The sequence below is a fragment of the Lonchura striata genome, chromosome 3 (genome assembly GCF_046129695.1).
Source record: "Lonchura striata isolate bLonStr1 chromosome 3, bLonStr1.mat, whole genome shotgun sequence".
NCBI lineage: Eukaryota > Metazoa > Chordata > Aves > Passeriformes > Estrildidae > Lonchura > Lonchura striata.
The window spans coordinates 28,073,645-28,097,296 of record NC_134605.1 but is presented as its reverse complement, the minus strand read 5'-3'; the positions used below and the strand labels follow the sequence as shown (position 1 = coordinate 28,097,296).

Sequence of the window (23,652 nt, the reverse complement as noted above, 5' to 3'; positions counted from 1 at the left end):
TATTCCTCGTAGCTGGGATATTTGTGCTGTGCAGCAGCATCCGTGGCACTGCAAACATTGCATTATCTCACTGTGCAAAGGCTTCATTAATCAAACCAGACAATGGGCCAGACACATCCCTTTGAGCTGGGATCATCTGGGCTTTTCACCTTGTCTAAACGCTTCATACCTGTCAATGCAGGCAGCAGCTCTTTAAAACCGATTACTCTGAACTGTGTGAGTGACAGGAAAATGTCTAATTCAGTTAAAAGAATTCCCCAGTTATTTTGTATTCTCCCTTTAATTTTTCAGGGTGGCTTGTAGAAGCTAAACTTTATTTCAGTCTTTCCATCTGTAGATGAAATCAATCCAGTCATTTGTCAAAATACTAATGGAAGAGCCTGATAGATTTGTGTCCTTTAAAGCAGCAGCAGCAGCAGTAGCAAGCACTGAGATCAAGCAGGATGGAGTGACCTGGCCAAGCCGTGACCCTGCTGGCAGGAGCTGCAGAGTGGACAGCAGAGGGAACAGCTTCATCACGAAGGTGCTGTTCTCCTGAAAGAGGATCCTGTCAAAAACATGGCTTGGTGCAGGGGATGGCATGCCGAAGGCGAGGTGGGACCTTGTGTGCTGGGAACAAGTATGGGTGCAGTGTCCCCTTTTCCGCACTGCAGCACTGCGTGCTCCAGGCGCAGAGCTGGTAGTCAGGCACAGGAAGTCCCGAGAGACCCTGGAGGGATGGTCTCCATCCCACATCTGTGAGGAGGGGAACTCGTGGTGCCTGTGGCAGGCTTTGCCTTGTGCTGGGTTCTGCCTCCTCAGGTCAGGCTGCAGCTGAGCAGGACCCTGGTCCCCCCAGTCATGGGACCCCAACAGGCACTTGTGGCACTGAGCTTGGCTATGTGTTGTGAGCCATTTCTCCCACTTGCAGTCTGGTCACTGCAGGCCTGAAGGACATACTCGAAAATGAGCCAAAATACCCTCTTCTGAACAGAAATACACTAGAGCTGGTTCAGCTTGGGGAACAGGAGCTATGGCACAGGGCGCTCACGAGTGTGAGGTGTAGATGCTTTCAGGGAAGATGAGAGTTGGGCCCTTTGGCTGTGAGTGGTTGGGTTTGAATGCAGCCTCTGGGATCACATCTCAGAAGGCCTGAATTCAGTTCTCATTTTTCCAGGGATGGGGAAATTCAACATTGTCTATCTCCTCTTTCCTCTTCAGACAGCAATAGACACTTGAATGGAGACTCCTCGTGTTTACAGCCTGGTCACACAAGCGACTGAGACCCGAAATCTCTCATTCATGCTATACCTGCTTCCTTCTGCTCATGGAGCCTTCTATTCTGCACAGGACACTGGAAAAGTACTTGGAGAGGGTGGAGAAGGAAGGGAGCTTCCTGGAAAATGGTCTCTAAACGAAGCCCTTCCCTGTGCCGTGGCTTTTCTGGGGCTCATTAGTATCAGTGGTATGTGCTTATAGCTCAATTCTCCAGGATTAATTAAAAATCCACGGACAGTGACATGCCTAGGGGCTTTTCAATTATGTAACTTGGCTTTGGCTAAGGCACTTAGATTTGTAATAAACATGACGTGCTTTTAACTGCTGCAGTCTCCAGGTTTTTGTGTACTCAGCCATTGTGTTCTGCATTCCAGGTTCCTGCTGGAGGAATTCTGTCACCTTCCCCAAGGCAGCAGATCTGAGGCCAGACATGGTGTGTGCTGCTTGTGCATCAGACACAAGTAATAACAAGTTTTGAGGAACTGTACCACTTAATAAAAGCATTTTACTACATTTAAATGTATTAAAATGTGAGCATTAAATTCAACGTGCTAATTACTGTTCCCAGGCATTGCCACAGACAGGAAATGGATCCTCACAATTGCTCTGCTGAGATCGCTCACTGCTGTTACTGCTCTTTGGTTCCTGGTGTGCTATTAGTGCTCTGCATTTGGGACTTAAGTCATTAACAAAAAGGCCTCGTATTGGGCATTATGTAAATTCTATATGCTTCCACACAGCTACTGGGGCCTGTACTATATGTCTCATTGACAAAAAGAAAAGCAAATGCATTTGGCTCCTCCCTGGCTTGTGGGTGAGGGATCTAAGGGGTCCTAGGCACAGAGAGGGAAAACCTCTTCCTAACACATCTCTGTGTTTCTGCAAATCCCTTTCCAAGGCAATTTGTCCCCCTGCAGCTTGCCACGTGTCCCATGACACCTTACCATGGACGCCAACAATTCCTGCTCTTTAAGGAGTTTCCCACTTTTCTGGGAGCGAGGGGCTTCCCATCCCTGCAGCAGGCATGTGCAGCACGTGGATCCATTGCCCTGGAAAACTGGGAAAGCCTACCAGGGGTCTCTGGTAGGTGAGAGGCCTGTGGCCAAGTGCTCAGCTCTGTGAGGCCAATCCCGCACCTTCTGGGATATGGTTACATCCCAGAGGAAAGGGGGATGCTAAAGGACACGTGGCTGCCTTCCTAAATGAAAAAGAGTGTAAAGCTGTTCAGATTAGTGCACATCAATCCCTGCGCTAGAATCAAGAGATGCTTTGGTTTGGCAGCACTGGGGACAAAGCCACCATTTCATTCAAAGTGTATTTAATGTGACAAAAGGAGGCAGCTTCCTTTGACAGTTTTACAGCTCTTATCAGATTACATCAAAATTAAATTAAAACAATTTGAAAGAAGTGTGAAGTACTGCAGGGAGAACACAAACAAAACACTCCTCTTTGTAGGCTTTCAGGGAAGAGACCACAGTCCTTATCAGGGATCGGAGGATGGAGATTATTCTTGAGTCAGTTCTGAGCCCAGCGGCTGCAGTGAACACCGAGACACAAACGAAGTGGGAAATACATCGGGAGGACCAGGATAAGGTTCTTTATTTCCTTGTTTTTTGTTAAATAAATCGCAGAATGCTGAGCACTGCTGTGATTCAACACCCTCAAGCTCTAGCTCGAGCTCCATAGTGAAAAAAACCTCCCAGGGCTGCCCAGGAGACAAACTGTGCAGCCCGATGGGTCAGGGACCATCAGCCCCTTTCCACCAAACCCTCAAAACTGGAATAAGGCTTCCAGATTTTTCAGTTTGGGAAAAAGGCTTCCAGTAGGCTCAGGATTTGAGACCGTGCTGGAAGTGCTTGGAAGTTTTGCAGTGTTTTAGGTGCTCTTTTAGCGAGCACAAATATTTCCAAAAGCAGGCCCAGATTTTACCTGTGGGCTCTTGTGAAGGTGTGAAGGAGACACCCAAAACACATCTTTGCTTTCAGTAAACAGAAGAAAGGGGGAGAACAGTCTTCATGACAAATGCTTTTTATGGAAATGCAGTACTAAAAGGCTCCCAAATCCTCTGCCGGGTATTCCTAGAGTGGGAAGGCTCTGACTCAAGCCAATGTTCTCCACACTTTGTTGAGCTGGGTATTTAGATGGACATACAGGGTCTGAGCCAGGCTAATCTGGGGGCAGTTGGGTGCCACTACATCCATTCTGGAGCTGAGCTGGAGGCTGCAGGTGTTGGAAACACCAGGAATGCTGCTGGATCACCAAATCCTGTCGAGGAACCCCAAAAAGCTCCTGATCCCCCCAAGGCCAGGGCATGTCCCCAGATGGAGCCTGCAGCTCCAGCTGAGCTTTCATGTGTCTGTTCTTGGACAAAAGTTCTTACGAAGCGTAATTACTGTGATGATCTCACACTAATTGTACACTGATTGCCATCCTAATTATGCTTAAGCATTTCACTGCTCTCTGCAATTTTGTCTATTGATGTATCGCTTCTCCTTCATTTCACTTATTCCCATGGTATTCAGATTTTATTGGGGCCCTGGAATTTAAGCGCTCATTTGGCAACTTCCTTTCAAAGAGATTGAAGTTTTTATTTGGAAATGAAAGGCGGGTGTTCTGTTTTCATTCTCCAGCTGCAGATGTGGATGCAGGGCTGGAGATGGCTGTGGCTGACTGCAGCTCCTCCCATATGAATTTTGGAGATGTGACAGCACCAGAGGGACACAGTGGCATTCCAGAGGACGAGGAAATCAGGGTTTTGTTAACTTGAAAACCATGGTGTGTACAATAAACTCGGCAAAGGCAACTGTAGTTGTTCAGCAGGTCCCAGATATTTTTTGGACTGGCGCTTTGCACATTCCCCCGTTTCCAGCGACATGGATCCTGCGTAGCCCCAGGTATATATAATTATTTTAAAAAATCAAAACAGAACAAAAAATAATTAAAAAAAAAGAAAAAAAGAAAAAAAAAAAAAAAAACAAAACCCACAAAATCTTCAAGACTTCCAAGGCGCCTCTGGGCGGCGCCCGTCCGTACCCATGGCCACGCAGGGCGGCACTTCCGGGGTTCTGCGCGGGGCACGGCGGGAGCCGCACGTGGGCGCCGGGAGCGGGAGCGGGGCCGCCGGGAGCGGGGCCGCCGGGAGCGGGTCCGCCGGGAGCGGGGCCGCCGGGAGCGGGGCCGCCGGGACCGGGAGCGGGGCCGCCGGGACCGCCCCCGAGCACCGGCGCCTCCGGGATGGGCAACCCCGCGACCGCCAGCCCCGCAGCCGCCCCGCGCCAGGTGAGCCGGGTCCCCCCGCGGGGTGATTTGGGTTCAGTTCCCACCCCGGGCGGGCGGATGCTTCCCCCCCCCCCCACCTTGTTCTCGTCCATCTCCTTCTTTTTCCCTTCCATATCTAAGTTCTGGAGGTGCTGGGAAGCCAGTCACAAAAAATTCAGCTCCGGATCGCTGGACCACCCCGGTAATCACCTCTCAGACTCTCCTGGCCGGGGTTTATTTCCTGATGCTGGTCCCTTGTCCAGCTTGCACATGGCAGTGCCCGCGTTCCCGGGGCACTGCAGCCTCGGGAGGGTTCGTTTCGCTTGCCTGCCCCAGGAGACCTTCCCTGGGTATCCCTGCCTGCCTGAGTGGCTGCTGCGGGCTGGCCAGCGGGGTGCTGAAAAACCTCGCTGGTGGGGAGGGTATGGGCTTTGAGGAGCTGAGGAACGCACTGTGCTCCCTGCGGGATGGGGGAGTGGGATCAGAGGCAACGGCTGTTCACATCCATCGGCTTCTTCATCCCTTAGGATATCGGTCTTCTCCACTGAGGCAGAAAAATTACTTGTAGAAGTGTAAAAACAAGGTCTTGAAATCTGTGTTTGCTTGGCTGTCCGTCGCATAACAGGAAATTGAAGGGATGAGATCCCAGATGGAGCGTGGCTGTTAAATTGTGCACATGACACGCAACCCTAATCCTGCTCCAGGCGCTGGCAGGATCATGTGGCTAAAACGGGCGCCTTGATCTCCCAGGCAGAGCAGCAGGAAAGGTTTTTCCTCTCTGCCTTCTCTGCAGGGAAACTGTGAGTGGGTGTGTGTTTAGGGAGAGCCCAAATCCATGAAAAAGTGTGCCAAGACATGTTGGGGTGTGTGATGTCCCCTTCGCTGCCACACCTTGCTGCCTAATGACGCTGTTCCTGAAGAAGCACTTGGCTTTGCTTGTGGCAGGGTTTGCAGTGAGAATCTGCTGGAAGCCTCTCTTGGTTATTTTCAGTTTTTCCCTGGGGCATGGTTGTTCATCCTCAGGTGCAATTTGGAACTATTCAATAATGGCAGCCATTGTGTATTCCATTTACTCTGGTCCCAAAACCACCTTCCCTGTGGGATGGCTTTAGGTGAGGTGTGAGTGACTGTGGTTTGGCATGTGTCCGTCCCACGCCTGGTGCCCTGGCGCTACTCCAGGCAGTTCTGATGGCTCCACAGGCATTCAGGATTCCTGGTGGACACTTGTTTCTGCAGCAGTGCTGCAAGTGGGGCTCACCTGCCTCTAGATGGACGTGGCTTGGATGCCAGGAGGGAAGGGAAATATGAGCTTGGTTTCAAGTTCTGTTCCTAAATAAAATACTTGGCTGGCATGTGGCGTCTGTGAGCTGTGAGGGGTTTCCGAAGTGTATTCTAATGCATCTCTGTAGCAGGTTCAGGGGAGCTGTTCTGGGAACATCTCCAGCCAAGTGTTTCTTGCATGGAAGGGCATCTGCTGTGGGACTGTGGGGCAAGAAGGGGAGGGACGGGCTTGGGAACTGCCCATTGTGGGGTTCAGAAGCCTTCTTGGGCTGTCTGAGGTCTCTGGCTGTTTCGGTGGGTCCCATGTGGATGTTCAAACATCTCTTCCCTTGCCAGCAGCCCTGTTCCAGTGAGAACAGAAAGAGGGGGGAAAGTTGGGAGTTGTTCAGAGCTGGGCTGGCAAATGAGTCTGTAACTCCCAGCAAATCTGACCTCTCTGCTCACCAAGGGCTGTGCTCTGCAAAACCCCTTAGTTCTGGTATTTGGAGACCTCAGATGGTGAAATACTTTTATCTCACTGTATGTTGCTTTCTTCTAGTGGAGCCAGAAGGCTGGAATTGGGAAAGCAGAGAATGGAATACACAATGGCTGATCCACACCTGTAAGCTTGTTTAAAATCTTCTTAGGGGCTATTTTATTTTAGGTACAAAGGTTTAGTTATCTTGAAATGCCTTTAGAATGTTGTCTTGAAGGTTTTTCAGTAATACATTTCTATACATGTTAAGTGTAATGCAAAATTCATGTCTTCAAGTTATTGATGAAATAGCTGCTGTAGTAACATAAATACCTCATTCTGTGGATACTAAAATCATGGGAATAACAAATTTGCAGGTTGGCTTTATCCTATTTTTACAAAATCAACACAACTTAGACCATGCTGGAGAATCCCAGGGTCTTAGATAGTTGAAAGCCTTAAGAAGCCCTAAGGGATATTCCAGGTTCTGGTCCTGCTCTTTGGATTCTTCCTGCAGCTACTATTTAATGTAAATTGCATGGACAGTCTGTACCAAAAAAAAAAAAAAAAAAAAAAAAAAAGGCAACAAATCCAAACCCTAAACAGCAAACCAAATCAAAATGAAAAATCCAGACGTCCCAACAACCAGACATGACTGAGAAATGTCATCCAACGTTCCATTCCTTTCCTCAAAGGTGTTCTGTAAAGCTCCAAGGACTGAGTGCTGGGTGCGGTGGGAGCCCCTCTTCTGAAAGGGGCAGAAAATGCAGATACAAATTAAAGAAAAAATATCTGGACAGGTGGGGCAGCATCACATGTACTTTGTTTCCTGATTTTATTGGATTTGGTTTAATCTAACAGGTTTAGAGCTGCAGTTTCTCTGAACCTCTCAGGGGCTTTGGGTTGCAGTTTCCCTCCTGGCTGAAGTGCAGCTGTGAGCCATGGGCATCTTTGGGTGCCCATTTCTCTGTGTTGGCATGAATGCTGTGTGGCTGCCCTGGAGGCACATTAGGAAAGAGATCTGGCTCGAAGGGAATGTGGTTTGTAGGTAGGAGAGAACTGGTTTAGATGGATTTCCAGTGCCCCTCTTGGTGGCACCATGGATTTAGGCAGCTGTGAAACCTCAGCTTCACTGTTACTGTTTGAGTGACTTTCAGAACACATCCCTCTGTTAGTTTTCATTTTGATTTAATGGGGTAGGAATGACTAACACATAATCCATTTAAAACAAGTTACAGGAGATTTTTAATGTGTTTACCCTTTGGAACACCAAAGCCCCCATGTACATCTTCAGATAAGTGGCACTTATATATTTATATAAATGTAGGTGTGTGGAAGAATGAGTCTTCTCCTTTTTGGCATCTGGGGCAGCTCCCCCTCAGTGTTGGTGTGTGTGTCTGAGGCAGAGTGATTGTGATGGATGCTTCTGGTTTATTTTTGCACCTTTAAGTGCCTATTCTTTGCCCTGCAGAGTGAGGCAGAGGCTGCAGAGACGCCTGGAAGCTGTGTCAATGCGGCAACAGCTGGCCCTGCGCCGGAACCAGGCCCTGTGCCAGGAATTCCTGCAGCTGGAGGCTCACATGGAAGCCACAGGCTGGGAGAACATCCGGAAGATGGAAGTAACTTCCTATAAGACTTGGTCTTGGGTATTTGCTGTTGTTATGCAGGAATCTCCTGGTAGGTCCTAGAGCTGGAAGCAAACTCCATTGGGGTCTGTATTTCAGCTTGTAGCATAGACAACTCTGAAGTACCCCAGATTCAACAGATGCTGTAAGAAAAAGCCAAGCCCTGGGGTTTCTTGAATCACATTATTATTATTATGTTGTTGTTGTTGTTTTTGTTGTTCCCTAAGGTACAGTTTGGCATGTTGTAATGTGATGATTCCAGGTTTTTAAAAATGAAATTGCAACGTCTGCTTATATGCCACTGATGCATGGAGCCAGGTTTTTGAGGGAGCTCAGTCTGAGAGGGAAATGAGTACATTCCTGCTTTCTAAGAGCAGTGGCACTCCTCAGAAACACTTGACTGTGTTTGTTCCTCACACTGCGGTAGCCCAGGTAGCACCTGTCAGATCTGGTGACGTTCCCAGAGCATCTTTACCTGGCTGCAGTGCAGTAGCTCAGAATTCAGAGCTTGTCCCTGGGGTGTGCAATTCCCTGCCTCTGATTTTTACTCGTTACTTGAAGCAGAGCAGGAGAGGGGCTGTACTGCAGTGCCAGCTTTCCCCTGCTGTTTTGAAGGGGTTTTTCCTCCTCAGCAGCCCTGGTGCACACCAGTCTGCCCAGTGTTAGGGCTGGTGGTTCTGACACCTGCTGCAAGTCCCAGTCCCAGTGCTGCAGGTCAAGCTGCATGTGGGGTTTTTGTTCAGTCCTTCCATTTTGGTGTTCCTGTGCCATCCATTTTGTCTTTGTCAAGTTACAGTTACTTTTTGGAGCTGCTGAACAAATGACATCTCCTCCATGTTAGTTATGGAAAGCAGGAGAGTTATGGAGCACGCAATCATTTAATCTATCATGGAAGTACACAGAAAGAATTTATTGCTGTTTTCTCTCATTTTTTTCCATAGAGAATGCCCTTTAGGAGTGCTTTATCATAACTCTGTGCACATTTATTACGTGGCTGTAGCTCACAAAATTCCTTTTGTTTCTGAAAGATGCACTTTTGCTCCCTGTGTTTGGTCAGTAATTTTTAGGAGTATAAATAAATTCCCTTCAGCTTTCAGCAAAATCCAGGAGTTACATCTGAGTTTCTTTTGAGCATCTCGACTCCTCACGTGGTGAGGTTTTGTTCTCTAAAATTCCATGTGAGCAGTTCTTACCTGGGAGCCAAGAGCGCTGCTGGAGCAGAGGGCCGAGGTGGGCGAGTTAATTGTGTGAATGATTCATTCCCTGTTCCCTGATGCAGCACTGGTCCTGCAGTGCTTTCAGCCCTGCTGTGCTGCGGCTGCTGGGGGCTGCAGTTAGGAGCATGCAGGATTAATTGCAGGTACTGCCTGCGTGATGCCCAGCTCTGCTCCCAGCACTGCTCCTATAAGCCCCAGAGTGTGGCAAGCTGTGTTTGGAGCCTTCCCTGCTGGGCTGCTCTCTGGAACATCTGCCAGGGATTGTTCCTCACAGCAGTCATAAGATGGGGCATGAAAAACACATTGTGGAGCTTGTTTCATCGCAAAGCACCCAAGTCATTGTTTGGAGGCAGCAGCAATACTTCGGTGCTACAGGTGCTGGTTGGGATACAATAAATACAATAAATATGAGTCAACGAGTTATTGCTGTTCTGTGGGATTCTAAATGATGGGGATGAATAAATGTGTATGAAAGCCCTACAGCAGATTGTATACAGGCCACGCTGCTTGGGCAGGGAGTGGAAAAATGAGAAGCAAATGAGATCCCTGTTTTTAAATATAGTCTGAGTTAAAAAGGCTGTAGGGGCTTTGCATTTAAAGGTGCACTTTTTGCAAAGTGGTGTCTCTTGGGTTGGGGGGGGTGGTTCAGCCTCCAGTTTTGTGTGACGGATTTGTTCCCTTTTAGGAATGGCATGGGAGGGAAATTAAAAACCTGTTATCCCTTCAAGAGGGCAGCTTGTCAGCAGGAGGTGACAAGGAGGAAGGACCCAGTGAGCAGGTAATGGGGGGGAAATGGGCCTTATTCCAACGCTGTGCTCTCCTCTGAGCTGCACAGCCTTTCTGTGGGGATTGCGATGCTGGTACATGCAGTATGAAATAGTGTGTAGCACATGAGAGAAGGAGAACCACCTGGGTAAAAAGTGTAATAGTTTCATCCATAGAGGCAGAATTTTAAAAAAACCCTCTATTTGCACACGTCTTCTTGTTGGCTTTTATAATTCCTGTGCTGGATGGTGCGGAGATGGTCGTGACCGAGGAGGAAATGTTCCTAATGAGGGATATTTGCAGAACTGCAGCTGAGGAGCCGTGTGCTGTGTTTATAATTTTGTGTGTTTTGACCTTTCCTCAGAAGGAGCAGAAGGAGATTGCATATCTAAGGAACAAACAAAAAGACTGACAAGGAATACTTAAATATCTGCTGCCATATATCTGCAGTAATGCAGGCTCCTAATCCCTCCTATCTCCATATAAATGATACAGTTCAAGACCAGGGCTGTTTTCTCCACTAAAAGCAGCAAAGCTCTTTTAGATGAAATGTCTAAAAAACATCTTGTAATAACTTGGAGCATGCTGGCAAGAGTAGTCACTTGTGACTGTGTGTGGAAGCCCCTCAGCCAGGCGGCGCCGGAATAGGCAGGACAGGAGCATCACTCCATTATTCCAAGGAGCCGGCAGCATGCGCCTCCCTTAGGCTACAGCATTCATTAAGGAAAGCTTACTGGGCTGAAAGCTGGGAACAGATGATAACGGGATATGATTTTCATATTTAATGCATTCCTTGGAAGAGTGTGTGTGCTGCAGATTGATAGAAGAATCAACTGCTACTTTACTAAAAGACTTTCTAGTTTGCCCTATAGCTAGTGATGGAATCATTCAGCCAAGAAATTAACTTTTTCCCCTTTTACCTGCTTTATGTATCTGCTAAGCAGGCTGCTGGCTGCCAGGGAATGTTATTATGCAGTTAAATGTTTGGTATTTAAGACTCTTATCAGAAAAGAAACAGAGGCCACACTATTTTGTTTTTATAGTAGGAGGAAGGTTTTTGGTTTCCTTTCTTCAGTGTATTAGCAGTTGTTAATCTGAGTTTATAGGAAGTTTTCCCCATAGATTAAAAAGTTAAAAACCTTAAATTTGGAGTATTCTTTAAACTGTAATACACAAAGCAATGAAGCCTAGCAGCCTTGACCACAGGCCAGCCTGTGGCAGGGTGCAAATTGTGATTTGAATTGGGAGGTACTGTGGGGAAAGGTGCGTTTCTTTTGGAATGTGAACTGTCCAATTAGGGCAGGCAGTATGGGAGATGAGATTTTCAGCTGCTGGAGAAGTTGTCATGAGTACTAGAGCATCAAAGGCTTGTGCTGTGACTTGAGGGTTGCAAAACTGTGTGCAGGTTTTGGGCACTATGACAGTGTGATGTGTACCCAAAAATGTCGATTTGTGTATAATAATGGAGTGGATTATGGATTCCTTTATCCCCTGTCCTCTTCCTCCTCTTCATCTCCCTCCTAAAAATCAGAGGTAACCTCAGCTGCATTGTGCATTTTTGCCATGTCCCTGGGGTGTGTTTCAGCCCTTAATTCTGTTTTTTTCACTTCAAATGTGCCAGTTCTTCTGTCCAAAACACAGGACTTAATTCTCAGTGATGTGGCACCGAGTCAGTCACAGAGAGCGTGTGCAGTCAACACATGGGATGTCCAGGATACAGCTTGTGGAACTGGTTTTATTTCCCAGCACTGGGATTTGGATGGTTTCCTTCAGGCTGGTTAGTGTGATGATTCCCTCAGTGACATCTTGAGAGGTCATCTCTGTGCCCAGACCAGCTTTCTACAGATGGGCAGTATCTCAGTGCTGAAACACCTTCAGGAATGTCTGGGACATTTCTGAGCCATGGGAAATGTGCCCTTTTGGGCTCCTAGTGTCAAGGGGAGTCCTTAAGTTCAGCAGTCCCACACTGAAGAGCTCTTTCCTGGATGGCAGAGCTGTACAGCCCAGGCTCCTGGATCCTCTGTGCTGGGAAGTCAGCTTGGAAGCTCTTCCTTGGAGCCTTCAGAAGATTTTGGACTTGGGCATACTGGAATCTCCCAGGAACACCTGTGGGTGGCAGAGTCCCTTCCCAAGGAAAGGGATCGATAGGAATGTGTGCTGTGCCTGTGCCTATTTGTAATTCATTTGTTTTGGAACACTGCATCAAGGAGCTGCCAAAGCCATGCAGGACTGGCAGGAGACATTTGAAAGCACCAAATCCCGTGCCCGAGAAATATTTAGGAGGAATATGAGAGCAGTGGTGATGGAATAAGCTGTGAACTTAATCTGAGTGGCAAACCTTTACTACTGCTTAAAATGACTTCACTGCTTTTTGTTCTGCTTCTTGTTACATGGAATTTGAGCTTTTTTAAGGAACCTTCATCACAGAGCAGACAAGATGCCTTTGTTTCCTTTCAACTGGGGTTTGCAGCTGACTTGGTGTGGGAGGAAGAGGTCAGGCAGTGAAGGAGAGGGGAGAGGTGTGGAGATGACTGTAAATTGTGCTGCTGGAATTTGGGGCTGGAGAGGAAGCCCTGCTCAGTGTGAGCACTGGCATTACGATGGCTAATTTTGGCTTTGCATAAACTGGCCATGACCCTACAGCAGTCATGGTGACAGCAGCCACTCCTCCTAAATTGTCCTGATTGAGTAGGTTTGCAAAGGAAAAGAGGCAATTGTTAAAACAAATGGATTTAGCAGCAGAGTGGCTGTATCCTGGAGCTGGTTTTATGCAAGTTCAACAGTCCTTGGATGAAAGTGCCATTCAAAATGTGTCTGCTCTGTGTCCCGTGTCACCTGGTGGAAAAAGGCCATGTCACTGCCATGTGAAGAGCAGGAGGAAGACAGTGAAACTGAGTTTTGCCTTGTTCCATGATGTGAGGGAAGTTGGATCTGCTAAGTGATTCACAAATGAAACACAATGGTCCCTCTGGGCTCTAGGCCTTATGGGCAACTCTAAATGAGGTGCTTTGGTCCAGGGTCTCCAAACCTGTTTAGAATCCTAATCCAAAAGATTTGACTCTTTGTAAAATCCAGTCATCATTTAGGTGGGTTTGAGTCCTTGGTGTGTGGGGTCCCTTTTGGCTGGGCTGAGGTGCAGGCAGCTTCTGCCACTAGATGTTTTGGCTCATGGAGCTTTGATGTAACCTTGGGCCCTCATTTCACACTCTGATGCACAGACTGTGTGCCAGGGGTTGTGTAATACTAATGCCACAGCTAAGTCTTGAATTCTGTGACACTTTTCTCTTCAGAGCCCAGCATGTCACCCTTAAGAAGTTCAGTGTGCCGCACACAGTTTTTGTCTCCTTCAGCTGTGTCCCACTGTGTGTTTTAGGTACTGTGGGATGGAGGACAGGTGGAAATTGGCACCAATACAGCCATGCCAGCAGAACTGGGCTATCCAGCAGCAGCCTTGCTGGGCTGCCCCACATCAGCTGCCTCGGCCACAGGAAGTTTGGGCTCGCAGCAGGAGCCCCCTCTGTGCTCCTCGTCCTCTGATGGGCTCAGTCCTGAGACCGGCAACGCTGCTGGAGAGAGTGAGGAGGGAGCAGCAGGACATGGGGACCTGGCTGCCAGTGAGTGTCGCCCTGATTCTTAAAGATTTTCTAAAACCTCCTGAGTTTACATTCTGTTAAAAAACTTTCCCACACATTTTCTATAAACAACATATTGTTTTGCATTCCTTCATGGGGGTGGAAGAAATTGATATACTGGTGGTTTGTCCAATGTCTTTAGAAAAGTAGCCCATTCACTCTCCAATCCACTGTCACCTTTAGAAAAATATAAAAGTTAGAGTCAGAAAATAAACCTTCTTCTTTCTTACCTTGCCATCACAGTGGCTTGTGTTGTACTTTCTCGTGTCCTATAGTGACAAGTGAGGAAGGCTTTGAGCAGCTCACCTCAGCTTCTGGTGCCAAAGCAGCCCCCCCCGCGAGGCCAGGAAGTGATCCAGGTATGGCAGTGGTATGTGTCCCTGTCTGCCTCCACCCCAGCCAGAGCCTGCCCACAGCTGCTGTTCCTCCTGCACCTCTGGTACTGGGCTTGGAGCATAGTGGCTCTTACTCATTTTTTCTCTCTTTGTTCCTTTCTTTCTTTTGACTCCGTTTCCTCCCAGGCTGCTCAACAGGACAGGGAAGGATGTGCTGGGGGCTGATCCTGGTCAGGGGCACCGTGAGGGAAGATTTCCTCATTGCTGTGCCCACAGAGGCCCTGGCATAGTCTGAGCCTCTCTGAAGAGGTTTAATATGAACCTGGTTCACCAGAGGAGTCACTTTGGGATTAGGCTGATTCCCTTCTCCCTCAGAGCTGGTGCATGATAGCTGATTGATTCCCCCGGAAGTGATCTGGTCAGGTAGCTGGTCTCTGTGCTGAGGTAGTTTTTGAGAAATGCCAGGTTTGTTCCCAAACCCCAAAGGCTGCAGCCTCTCTGGACTCCCCCTTGTGAGAGGAGCGTGGAAGGACAGGGGCTGAGGGCAGGAAAGCCCACAGACAAGAGGAGCGGATGGATGGATGGATGCTCTCTCACACGCGGTGAACAATGTGGATAAGCTTGGTTTCAGTCCCTCCACTGTGAGCTACTCCATGGTCCTGCTAATGTTTTGAGAAGAATAATTACAGTTTTTATATATTTGATTTATTATTTTTATTGTTATTACAGGGTCAAAGCCTAGCCTGAGCAGCTGGTGGACTCGCAGGGAGCGGAGCAGAGCCAAGCTCCCAGTCCCTGCCAGTGCTGAGGAGGAGGTGAGGCCAAATGTTCCCAGCTTGCAGCAGGAGCAGGGCAGGGATGCCCAGGCTCCAGAGTGCTCCCTGCTGCCCCCACCGAACCCTCCCGCAGCCCAGGAGGAGCCCTTGGACAGCTCAGCACCACACAGGTACCACCTCCCTTTTCCTGGATCAGCTGGCCTGGTCAGGGCAGTGAAGCTCACACCAAATTCTCCCCTGTCCTTTAGTACATTGTACCTGTGCTGGGCATTCAGGGGCTTCTGTCACCTCACTGGCAAGTGAAGGATTTGTTACTGAAATGCAGATTATGTTATTTAAATATACAGAAATCTTATTCCAGTCACACTACTTGGTAAAACTTGCACTGGTTGACCTGTTTGAACATTTTGTTTGGAAATAGAGTAAGAGAGGATGAGGACGGTGCACTGCAGACACAGAGCTTGTCCTCTGCTGCAGGATTTTGTGGCCAACAAATGCAGCACAAGAGCATCAGGCTACAGCCATCTGTGCAGGGTTTTCAGCCCCACAACGCTCTCATGAGACAGGGAAGTCCCTGTCCCAGTGGGCCAGTGCCCATGGGGAGATGGTTCCCAGAGCTGTCCGAGGTCACCCAGGAGGGCTGGCTCAGATCACCAGGGAGGGCTGGCAGGTCTGTAGTGGGACATTGTGCAAAGGAAACAGCGCTTTTACCCCTGGAGAGCAAGTGCTCCTATAGGAGTTATCTTCTGCCAGTTGGTTGGTTTTCCCATCTTGGTTGTTTGCAGTGTTTAAATCTGTTAATGTCTGTTCCTCGGCATGTTGTGGTGGTGCTGATGTCAGTGCTGGTTTGGGTATTGACACCTGAGCAGAAACTGGCGGCCATGGGCAGAAGCTTCCATAACTTTATCCTTTCCTATTTGCATTGGGCTGTTGCTCACTACGGAAACATCATCTGATTTACATGTAAAAAGCTTTCCCCCAGTCCTCCCTTTGTATCCCACCTGTTAATCGCAGCAGAGCAGGCAAGAGCACCGAGTGCCTGTCTCTGTGAGAGGAGTCGGAGCCAGCAGACTGGAGCGCCAGCAGTTTAACCTTGTGTTCCCCCCCAGCTAGGCCTTGCTGTGCAGTGCCTGATGAGACGCAGAGCAGCTCTTGAGGCCCAGGGAAGTTATACACAAGGTTTGAGTGCCTGCGTTGTCCCCGGCGCATGGCTGGAACTGCGGCGCAGAGCTCTCCTCCCGTTGTGCCAAGCTGAATGCCTCTGCTTCTCAAGGCCACGGAAGTGGGATCACCACTGCTTGCTGGTGCTGCAGAAAAGATACAGGTTTTAATTTGCTTTACCTGAAAATGAAAAGGCAGATCCACCAGCAGGAGTGGAGGACCAGCTGTTCCCTTGTGCTCACAGCCAGGTGGGCTTTCCAAGGCACCTGGAATGCAGCGTGCACACTTGAGCTTTGCAAAATTAATTGGCCAAAAATCTTGTGGAAAAGCTTGCAAGTGATTAGTATATGAATTTCAATTTGTACATGTTACACAAAGTATGGGAATGCAGCTTCCTCTGCTCTGTCACACCACAGATTCACAACATGTATCCTTCCAGTCCCTGTGGTTTTCTCTTGCAAAATTCCTGTGCTGGCTGAAGAAATGTGCTAAAATTCACCAAATTCTGTGTATTTGTTGCCTTAATTTGAAATATCTGGACTCTCCCACTGCAGCAGTGTCACTGTGGTATCAGAAGGAAGCATTGTTCATATGTGTCTGGTGAATTACCTGAAATGAGTACAAGGGATGATGCTGAAAGGAGCAGAGACCATGGCTGACTCCAGAGGCATAACCAGTCCTTATTGTGTGCCAGGAAGCCACGAGTTTTTATCTTTGGAGTAAATGCTTCTCCTGCCTTACTGCAGAGATGCCAGCCTCTGTTTTTTAAGGAGTTTTGGGTTTTTTCCCCTGCAATGAAGTGTTTGCAGTCAAGGAAGGGAGATGTTGTTAGGAAAGGTGATTGAGCAGAAGGTTTTCATCTTGTTGCAGGTCACAGTAGGGTGCTGCAGCTTTTCTGCCTCAGTTATCAGAACTAGTGATTGTTGGGCAGTAACATCAGTGTTCCGACAGATCAGAGGCTGCTCTCCTGCCTTCTCACACCCAGCCCCGTAGAAAGAGCCTGGGATGGGTTTCCTATCAGCAGCCCACCGGCACCACGGGGGCTCATGAAGGCTCCTGGTGTCCCCTCCCGTGGAGCTGCTGATCCAAGGGGAAAGGCTCTGTGTCCTCTTACCATTCCCTACAGCATCCAGCCTTTTCTTTAGCCCTTTCTAAACCTGGGAGGTGGGGGGAGAGGGTTTTTGTGAATTAATGTGGAGAAAGATGATGACTATTTTAAGGCCTAAGCTGAGGGAGTGGAAAAAGGCAGAGCTAATGCCTGTGCTGCTTCAGCTGCATTGAGGAGGACTTAGCACAGATGGATTGTGCATTACAAAATGTAACACATAATTCAAGCTGTCAGCTTAATCAGACTGTTTCCAGGAAGCAACCTGTAAAAGAGAAGGACCTCTTGTTTGCTGACCTCTGATCCGTAGCCTGCTGCAGATTGTCATACATTTTGTTTTTCTTTATGTTGGTGTCCCTTCCTTCCCCTTCCCTTTTTATTATTGTATCCCTCTCGAGTGGCACCCTGGAAGGACCACCCAGTGGGAGGAAAACAATGGGAAATGAGCCGGCCGCTGGAATACAGGGTTTGTAAGGCTGGGGGAAAAGAGAAAGCACTGTTTAACTGCCTATGTGATCTCCCGGGCATTGTTTTGCTTATTAAATGTCTAGTAAACTCGACTAAAGACACAGCAGCCCCCACTTAATTGTTCGCTGTTGCCCAACACTTGGAGGGAAAACACAGCTTTGGGCACAGCTCAGCACGAGTGTGCAAATGCTGCAAGTTTTTGTGCACAGAGCTTCTCCCGGGAGGCAGAGTAAGCCAGGGTTAACTGTGGAAACATGTCAGCTCCTGCATGTGGAGAAAAGAAAGAAAACTCTCTTTTGCCTCAGCTTCAGTGTTCATTGCTGGGGAGACCTGGGCTGGGAGCCCCACAAAGAGGCAGCCGGGGGGCCTGAATAGCCATTTACACCTCTGTCCCGGGATTAGCCCGCGGTATTGTTTCAGTGGTTAAGTCCTCATTTGCATCATTATAGAACTGCAGCTTCATCAAAACCCCTCTGAGGTTCCAGGCCTGTCCCCATACCTGTTGGTGGTCACCAGATTTGTTTCACTTGTGGAGGTGAAGGAATTAAAGTGCTCGGCACAGGGATAATTTCCATGCAGCGGCTCAGCCCGGGCTGATTTTTGGATGGTTTGTTTGCTCATGTGCCTCTCCCCCCCCCACCCCCCCCACCCGCCTCCTTCCTTCAGAGCTGGGGAACGTGGTTCTTGCCATTTGGAAAGCTCAAACGAAGCTGTTTATTTCCCAAGGGGTGCGATGGGAATGCACTGAGGAGCCCCGTCACACGCCGTCGGTCACTCCCATGCTGTCTGTCCATCTGCAGGCCCGGCGGGCTCTGCCATGCACTGCAGCTCCCGGAGAGCCTGGTGGAGACGACGAGTCCCCTGCACCGGGCACTGTACCAGGGCCAGCCCTCGGCGACAGCGGAGCTGCCCAGGTGAGTGAGTGCAGCCCGGGTGACAAATGGCCCGTGCCAGAAAAACACAGTAAATGGAGCAAGAGGGCAAAGGGCATCCCCAGAACTCGCCAAAAGCAGTGGCAGAGAGCCCTCGCTGTCCTTCCTCAGCCTCTGGGCCCCTAAGTGCAGAACTAGGAATTGCTGGTAACTTCATTGACGGCAATGTACAGCCTCCACAGACTGAGACTCTTGTAGGCAGTTTATTGGAGAATTCCTCGGGAATTAGGGAAGAGGAGCCCCAAACAGGCCTGCCCCCCAGCTTGCCATTGGAGCTGGCTCCACTCAGGGGATGTGCTCAGCTTCTGTCTCCCTGGGAGGCTGCGCCTGGTATGTTCCAAGTGCTGAGTGTGACCTCCCTGACCAGTCCCACATGTGTCACCAGGGATGTTTGTTTGTCCCTCTGGCTGTCCTGTCTCCTGGGATGGGCTGTGCTCACAGGTCTTGTCCCTCCTGCTTTGTGTTGCAGTGCCCGTGCTGGGGCCAGCCGGCTGCCTCAGGGTGACCGTGAGGTGATGGAAGCCGCGGTGCTCCAGCAGCTCCAGGCTGTGTCCCAGCATGCGCTGAGCAGGAGTCTCCCACCGGAGAACCCTGGCGAGGCCATGAGCAGAGCAGGGTACGAGGAGCACACCAGGTAGAGGGGACACAGAGCCTACAGGGGTGAGGAACATCTTTGTCTCTGCCCTGGATCTGTGCTGTCCCTCTAGCACTGAGGCAGCCAGGCCTGCACTGGCAAACAGAGCCATTGGAGCATGGAGCCTTGTGGCACTTGCAATGGGAGCATTCAGGAGTTCATTTATTTCCCTCCCATTTGCCAGTTGTGGCCCCTGTTCCACAGGAGCAGGCCCAGGGTTCCCCAGCTCATTTGATCCACAGTGTCTCCCACTCTGGCAGGCAGGGAACTCCAAACACCTCTCAGCCAGCCATTCCCAGGATCTGAAAGTAAGGACAACAAATGTAATTCTAAGAAGGAAATTTTTCTGTTTGAGACAGAAGATGCACATGGCCTTTGAAAACAACAAAGTGCAGTTATTCAAAATGGGCTTTTTTTTTCCCCATGCATATGCCACAAGGACAAGTGACAATTACTTTTTTTTCAGGTCTCTTTAACCCAGGAATGAAAACAATTTCCATTCTGTCTTGCTTAGCTTCTATCTAGACCTCCCTCCCTGTTGCAGGCTCCGCAGTGCTCAAGTGCTGGCAGGATCAGGGCACTTGTGAGCGCTGCAGAAGGGTCTCTGCAGTACCTGCCTCTCTAGTGAGGCTGATATGCCTGTGGGCACCAACAGCTCCTTGTGTCTCCTGAATGGTTTCTTAGGGACAAACACTCTTGGAGTTAATTGGAATTCACTCCTCTGAAACTTCACTGGAGCAGCAGGAAAAAAAACAGCTTTGGCAAACAAAAGGATTGCAGGATTGAGATTTTCTACATTAAAAGACACCTGAGAGGCTTTTTTTCCTTTTCCTTTTTTATTCTTTCTGAGCAAAAGACAAGCCTGGGGCAGTGGATGCTGGGCTGTGCCCCAGGGAGTAAGCAAGGCATGATGCTGAGACCAAGGTTGTGTGTTTGAATCCTGAGCCTTAGGACAGGGCCCACATGATGATGATGATGATGATGATGGTCACCCCTGCCCATCTTGCAGAACTCGCAAGTGCCTTCCTACATTTCCTACTTCGAACATTTTTAAAAGAGAAAGTGGGAATTAAGGACCAGATGGGTTGTGGCTTTTCCCAGAACGTGTGGGTTGGGTGTCTCACTGAGGTTTGTTCCTCAGGGACACGGACGCACCGCAGAGTCTCCTGAACCACCATGGCTTGTTCCTGAAGCAGCACAGGGTTCAGTTCCCGGAGCAGGTGGCAGAGATGTTTGAGCAGCTGCTGGCTTCAGAAGAGGAGGGGCAGGACGACCAGGTGGGCACTGGCACCTTGGGTAAATCAGGGGCACTGGAGACTCTGTGCCCTGTGGGATGTGGTGGTCAGGGCAAGGGTGGGCAGTCTGTGGTTAACCAGCCCTGGGCTCTCAGGGAAATAGGTCCAGTGTTTCATCCCACACGAAAAGGGACTTTTTAAGCTTCCCACCCTTCATGCCAGTCAGGCACTGGAACAAGCTCAACCTTTGCTCTGGTGCAAGCCATCACAAGGCTTCTATCTTCATCTTTCTCTGTGACTTTTTATCATGAATTATGTATTTTGACTTTTTTTAAGCAGAGTGAGATTTGGTGCTGAACACACAGAGCATTTTATAAATGATAGCACATTCATGATTTTTCTAAGTTAGTGCAAAAGTTTATAGCCCACTATTTAAATAAATCAATATAAATTGTATTCCATAGGCTGTGAGTGCCTCAGCCCCTTACTGTGCTGTTAATCCATTGATTTACTAAACAGTGAGAGAGTTCAGGCAGAACATAGACTAGATTTTACAGACTCAAGTCTGTATTTCTGTCCCAAAACCAGCCCCAGAGGACCACCCTAGATGTCAGGTGGTAGAACATCCAACAGAAACACCCTGAAAGCAGATTACCCTGGGAGTGTAGATTAGTCTGAATGCGGGTTGGAAAACACTCAAGGGGGAGGATAATAGAGCTGTGGCTGTTTCTGTTTTGAATGCTCAGACTGTGCTGGTGCTGAGAGAGGCCCTTCCAGGAGAGTGTGGGGATGAGCCACCTGTCCTGAGTGATGACTCCTCTCTCGGCCTGGCATCGATCCCGACCAACGATGGGGAAGGAAAGCAGGGGGAACTGGCACGGCAAGAACCAGGTAAGGGGTGTTCCAGTTCTGGCTGCCACTCCAGGTTCCTGCTTTGGACACAGGAGTTCTGTTCAAATCCCTAGGGGCCCATGCCATAGCCACTGGTAGATCAATGTTCATTTGTGATGGATTTGGGGGATTTTCCTCAATATCTCAGTATCGTTTGTGATTCTGGCTTTCCAAACTAAGTGATGCCTGCGGTGGTGGTTTTTTCTGCAGGAGAGAAAAGGCCAAGTCCTGTGGCCCCTGTAAAATGAATCAGTGAGTTCTGTGCTCATGTTTACAAAGCATCTCCCATTTAGGAACTGGGGGATGTATTTGCTGCCTCTCGTGACAAAGCCAGACCACAGAAGGAATTGCCGAAATGAAAGGGCTCATGCGGGGCCATTTCCCAACTCAGGACGTGCCAGTGTCGGGGAGAGCCCAGTTCGTTCCTTCACACAAGGAGGGAATACATTATTCCAGTGATGGCAATAAGCGAGCTCCAGCTCGCTTGCTCTGCCCCTGGAGCACCCCTTCGGTCTGGCAGCAGCAGGCAATTAGGCTGCTGTGCTCTTTGCACAGCAAATGCAAACAGCCTGCTCCAGGCTCCGAAATCCACGCCACTGTTATGTGCAGAGGCGACCAGACTTTGATTTAATCTAATTTTCTGCAGTGAGTCTGGCACACACCACTGCCACCAGGCATTGCTGCAGTTTGCTTGTTTCCCAAATCCATGGGGTCTTCAATTCCTCGGGACATTTGGTTGGTTTGTGCTTCTGTGAGGAAGCTACAGAGAAGCAGGGTAGCAAGTTCCCAGTGGGCACTGCTTTTATGAGCAGTAATGGATAGTTTAGATCATTAAAAAGAGATAACAAAAGTAGGAAATTAAAGGGATTGGGGCTTAAAAGCAAGCAAACCGGTCTGATGGCTGCCGCTTTGAAATGGTTTCATTATGGTGTGTTCATATCCAGAAGTCACAGGCTGGAGCGAAGATGAGAGCAGGCAAGAAAGTGTGGTGGGAAAGATTCCCATTACAGGTGGAAGAGGTGGCTGCATATTAACCTCAGGCCCAGCATTCGACTGGGTTATACAATCACACCCTGGCGGCTCCATGCCGCAGGCAACTTCAGAGGGAGCTGCTCGCCCTGAGTGCAGATTAAATGTCACATCACAAAGCCCACGTTGGCAGAAACAAAGGTGGGGAGCACGGTGCCTCTTTAATTCCTTGTAATCATGTTCCACGACTGCACTGTGTGAATATCCTCTCCTCAGGCCTGTCAGGGCCCACTGTTGGAGTTACAGGGGTCAGTCTGTGTGGTGGAGATGCAGGAATTAAATGGCCAACTCTAGAGGGTGCTGGTTTGATTCTTTCCATAAGTAATTGACTGGGGATCATTAGAATAAGCGTGGAGCAGATCCCTGCCAGGCAGGAGCTGTGCCTGTGCCAGCCAGGAGCTTCTTCTCTGCCTCCCATACCAAAGCTGCCTGATAACAGTGGCTCCCTCCAACCAGTGCCATCACTGAGGCTTCCTGACCTCTTCTAGCTCTCTCATGGAGCAGACCTGCAACTGCTAATGCTTCCTGTGTGTAAAAATGCCAAGAAGCTCCTCAGCCAAACCCACTAACACCAGTTCCAGCCCATCCCTTGTGAGGGAGCTGTCTATGGTGTCCCTCTGCCTCTAAGGTGAGGCTTGTGACACCTCACTTGAAAGCCAAGCTACTCCTTTCAGACATGATTCATCTTCAGCCTGTGATCTTCTGGGGGCTTCTTAATCCCCTCCCCTGCTCTCCCTGCCAGGCAGCTGCTCGTTCCCTTTTATCATCACCATTTGCTGGGGCTCTGGAGTCATTATGGGCCTAAAATAGAAGCTACATGTCTTGTATATTGGCTTTTGGGCTCAAACAACTTGTTTTGATGGGTTTAGATGAACTGATACTTGATGACCATCCATACACAATTGTTTTGCTGTATGACTTTTCTGAGCTTAAGGGATACAAATTTGGCTTATTTTTTTTAATTTCAGTATTTGCTGCATTTTTTAAGTGTTGGTTTGAAACACCAGAAGCCTTTTGGGGCTTTGGGGTTTGATAGACTTCATTGTGAGAGCTGTGTGGACACACTTCCAAGCAGTGTTTAGGACGGCACTTTGGGAACACTTCTGGAGTTTTGGTTCATTTTTCTTTTACTTCTGATACATAAAAAAAGAACCAAAACATTAATTTGCTTGAATATCTGTAAATATTCCAGAAGTATTTGTGTTGGTTCTTTAATGCCCTCTTCAGAGCTCATGGGAAGCCACCTGTGAATAATGGACGTTAAAGGGATTGTACTTGGTACTTATGATTGGTACTCTGGCCCAGAGAGGAGCTGGCTGATAGCAGTAGTCTCCTGTGGTACCAAGTTATGTGAGAATACAGGGGAAGAGCAGGGCTCATTCTCAGCTCCTCCACGGATGCTTTGTTTTTTATGGGGAAGATGCAAAAGAAATTGTTCCTGAGGTAGGTGAATAATGTGAGATTAAGAAGGATAAAACCCATTATTTCTTGTTTTGCTGGATGACTGTTTAAGAGTCTCATTTATGAGTAGGAAATTGCTGATTTTATTGAAGGGGCAGGTTTGTTAAATCTTTAACAAAACAAGATTCTCTCTCTT

General features: G+C 48.7%; 2 protein-coding genes across 7 annotated transcripts in view; both read left to right on the top strand.

Moving 5' to 3' along the window:
• LOC110477512 (uncharacterized) overlaps positions 1-1,582 on the top strand; it is a 71,735-nt gene extending 70,153 nt beyond the window's left edge. For 3 of the 6 annotated variants that reach the window (XR_013339678.1, XR_013339674.1, XR_013339679.1), the window contains 2 exons: positions 408-523; positions 1,201-1,582. The gene's annotated coding sequence lies outside the window, so the exon portion shown is untranslated. Of the gene's footprint in view, positions 1-387; positions 524-1,200 lie in introns of all 6 variants that reach the window. The other 3 variants (XR_013339677.1, XR_013339676.1, XR_013339675.1) reach the window with 2 other exon arrangements.
• A 2,875-nt stretch (positions 1,583-4,457) lies between these two features.
• Positions 4,458-23,652, top strand: part of KIZ (kizuna centrosomal protein) — a 29,226-nt gene continuing 10,031 nt past the window's right edge. Inside the window, exons 1-10 of the mRNA XM_077782006.1 lie at positions 4,458-4,536; positions 6,335-6,397; positions 7,722-7,869; positions 9,778-9,870; positions 13,231-13,471; positions 13,765-13,848; positions 14,554-14,770; positions 18,135-18,248; positions 20,042-20,177; positions 20,882-21,026. Coding sequence (XP_077638132.1) covers positions 6,369-6,397; positions 7,722-7,869; positions 9,778-9,870; positions 13,231-13,471; positions 13,765-13,848; positions 14,554-14,770; positions 18,135-18,248; positions 20,042-20,177; positions 20,882-21,026 — 1,207 coding nt within the window. The 5' untranslated portion in view covers positions 4,458-4,536; positions 6,335-6,368. The remainder of the gene's footprint in view (positions 4,537-6,334; positions 6,398-7,721; positions 7,870-9,777; positions 9,871-13,230; positions 13,472-13,764; positions 13,849-14,553; positions 14,771-18,134; positions 18,249-20,041; positions 20,178-20,881; positions 21,027-23,652) is intronic.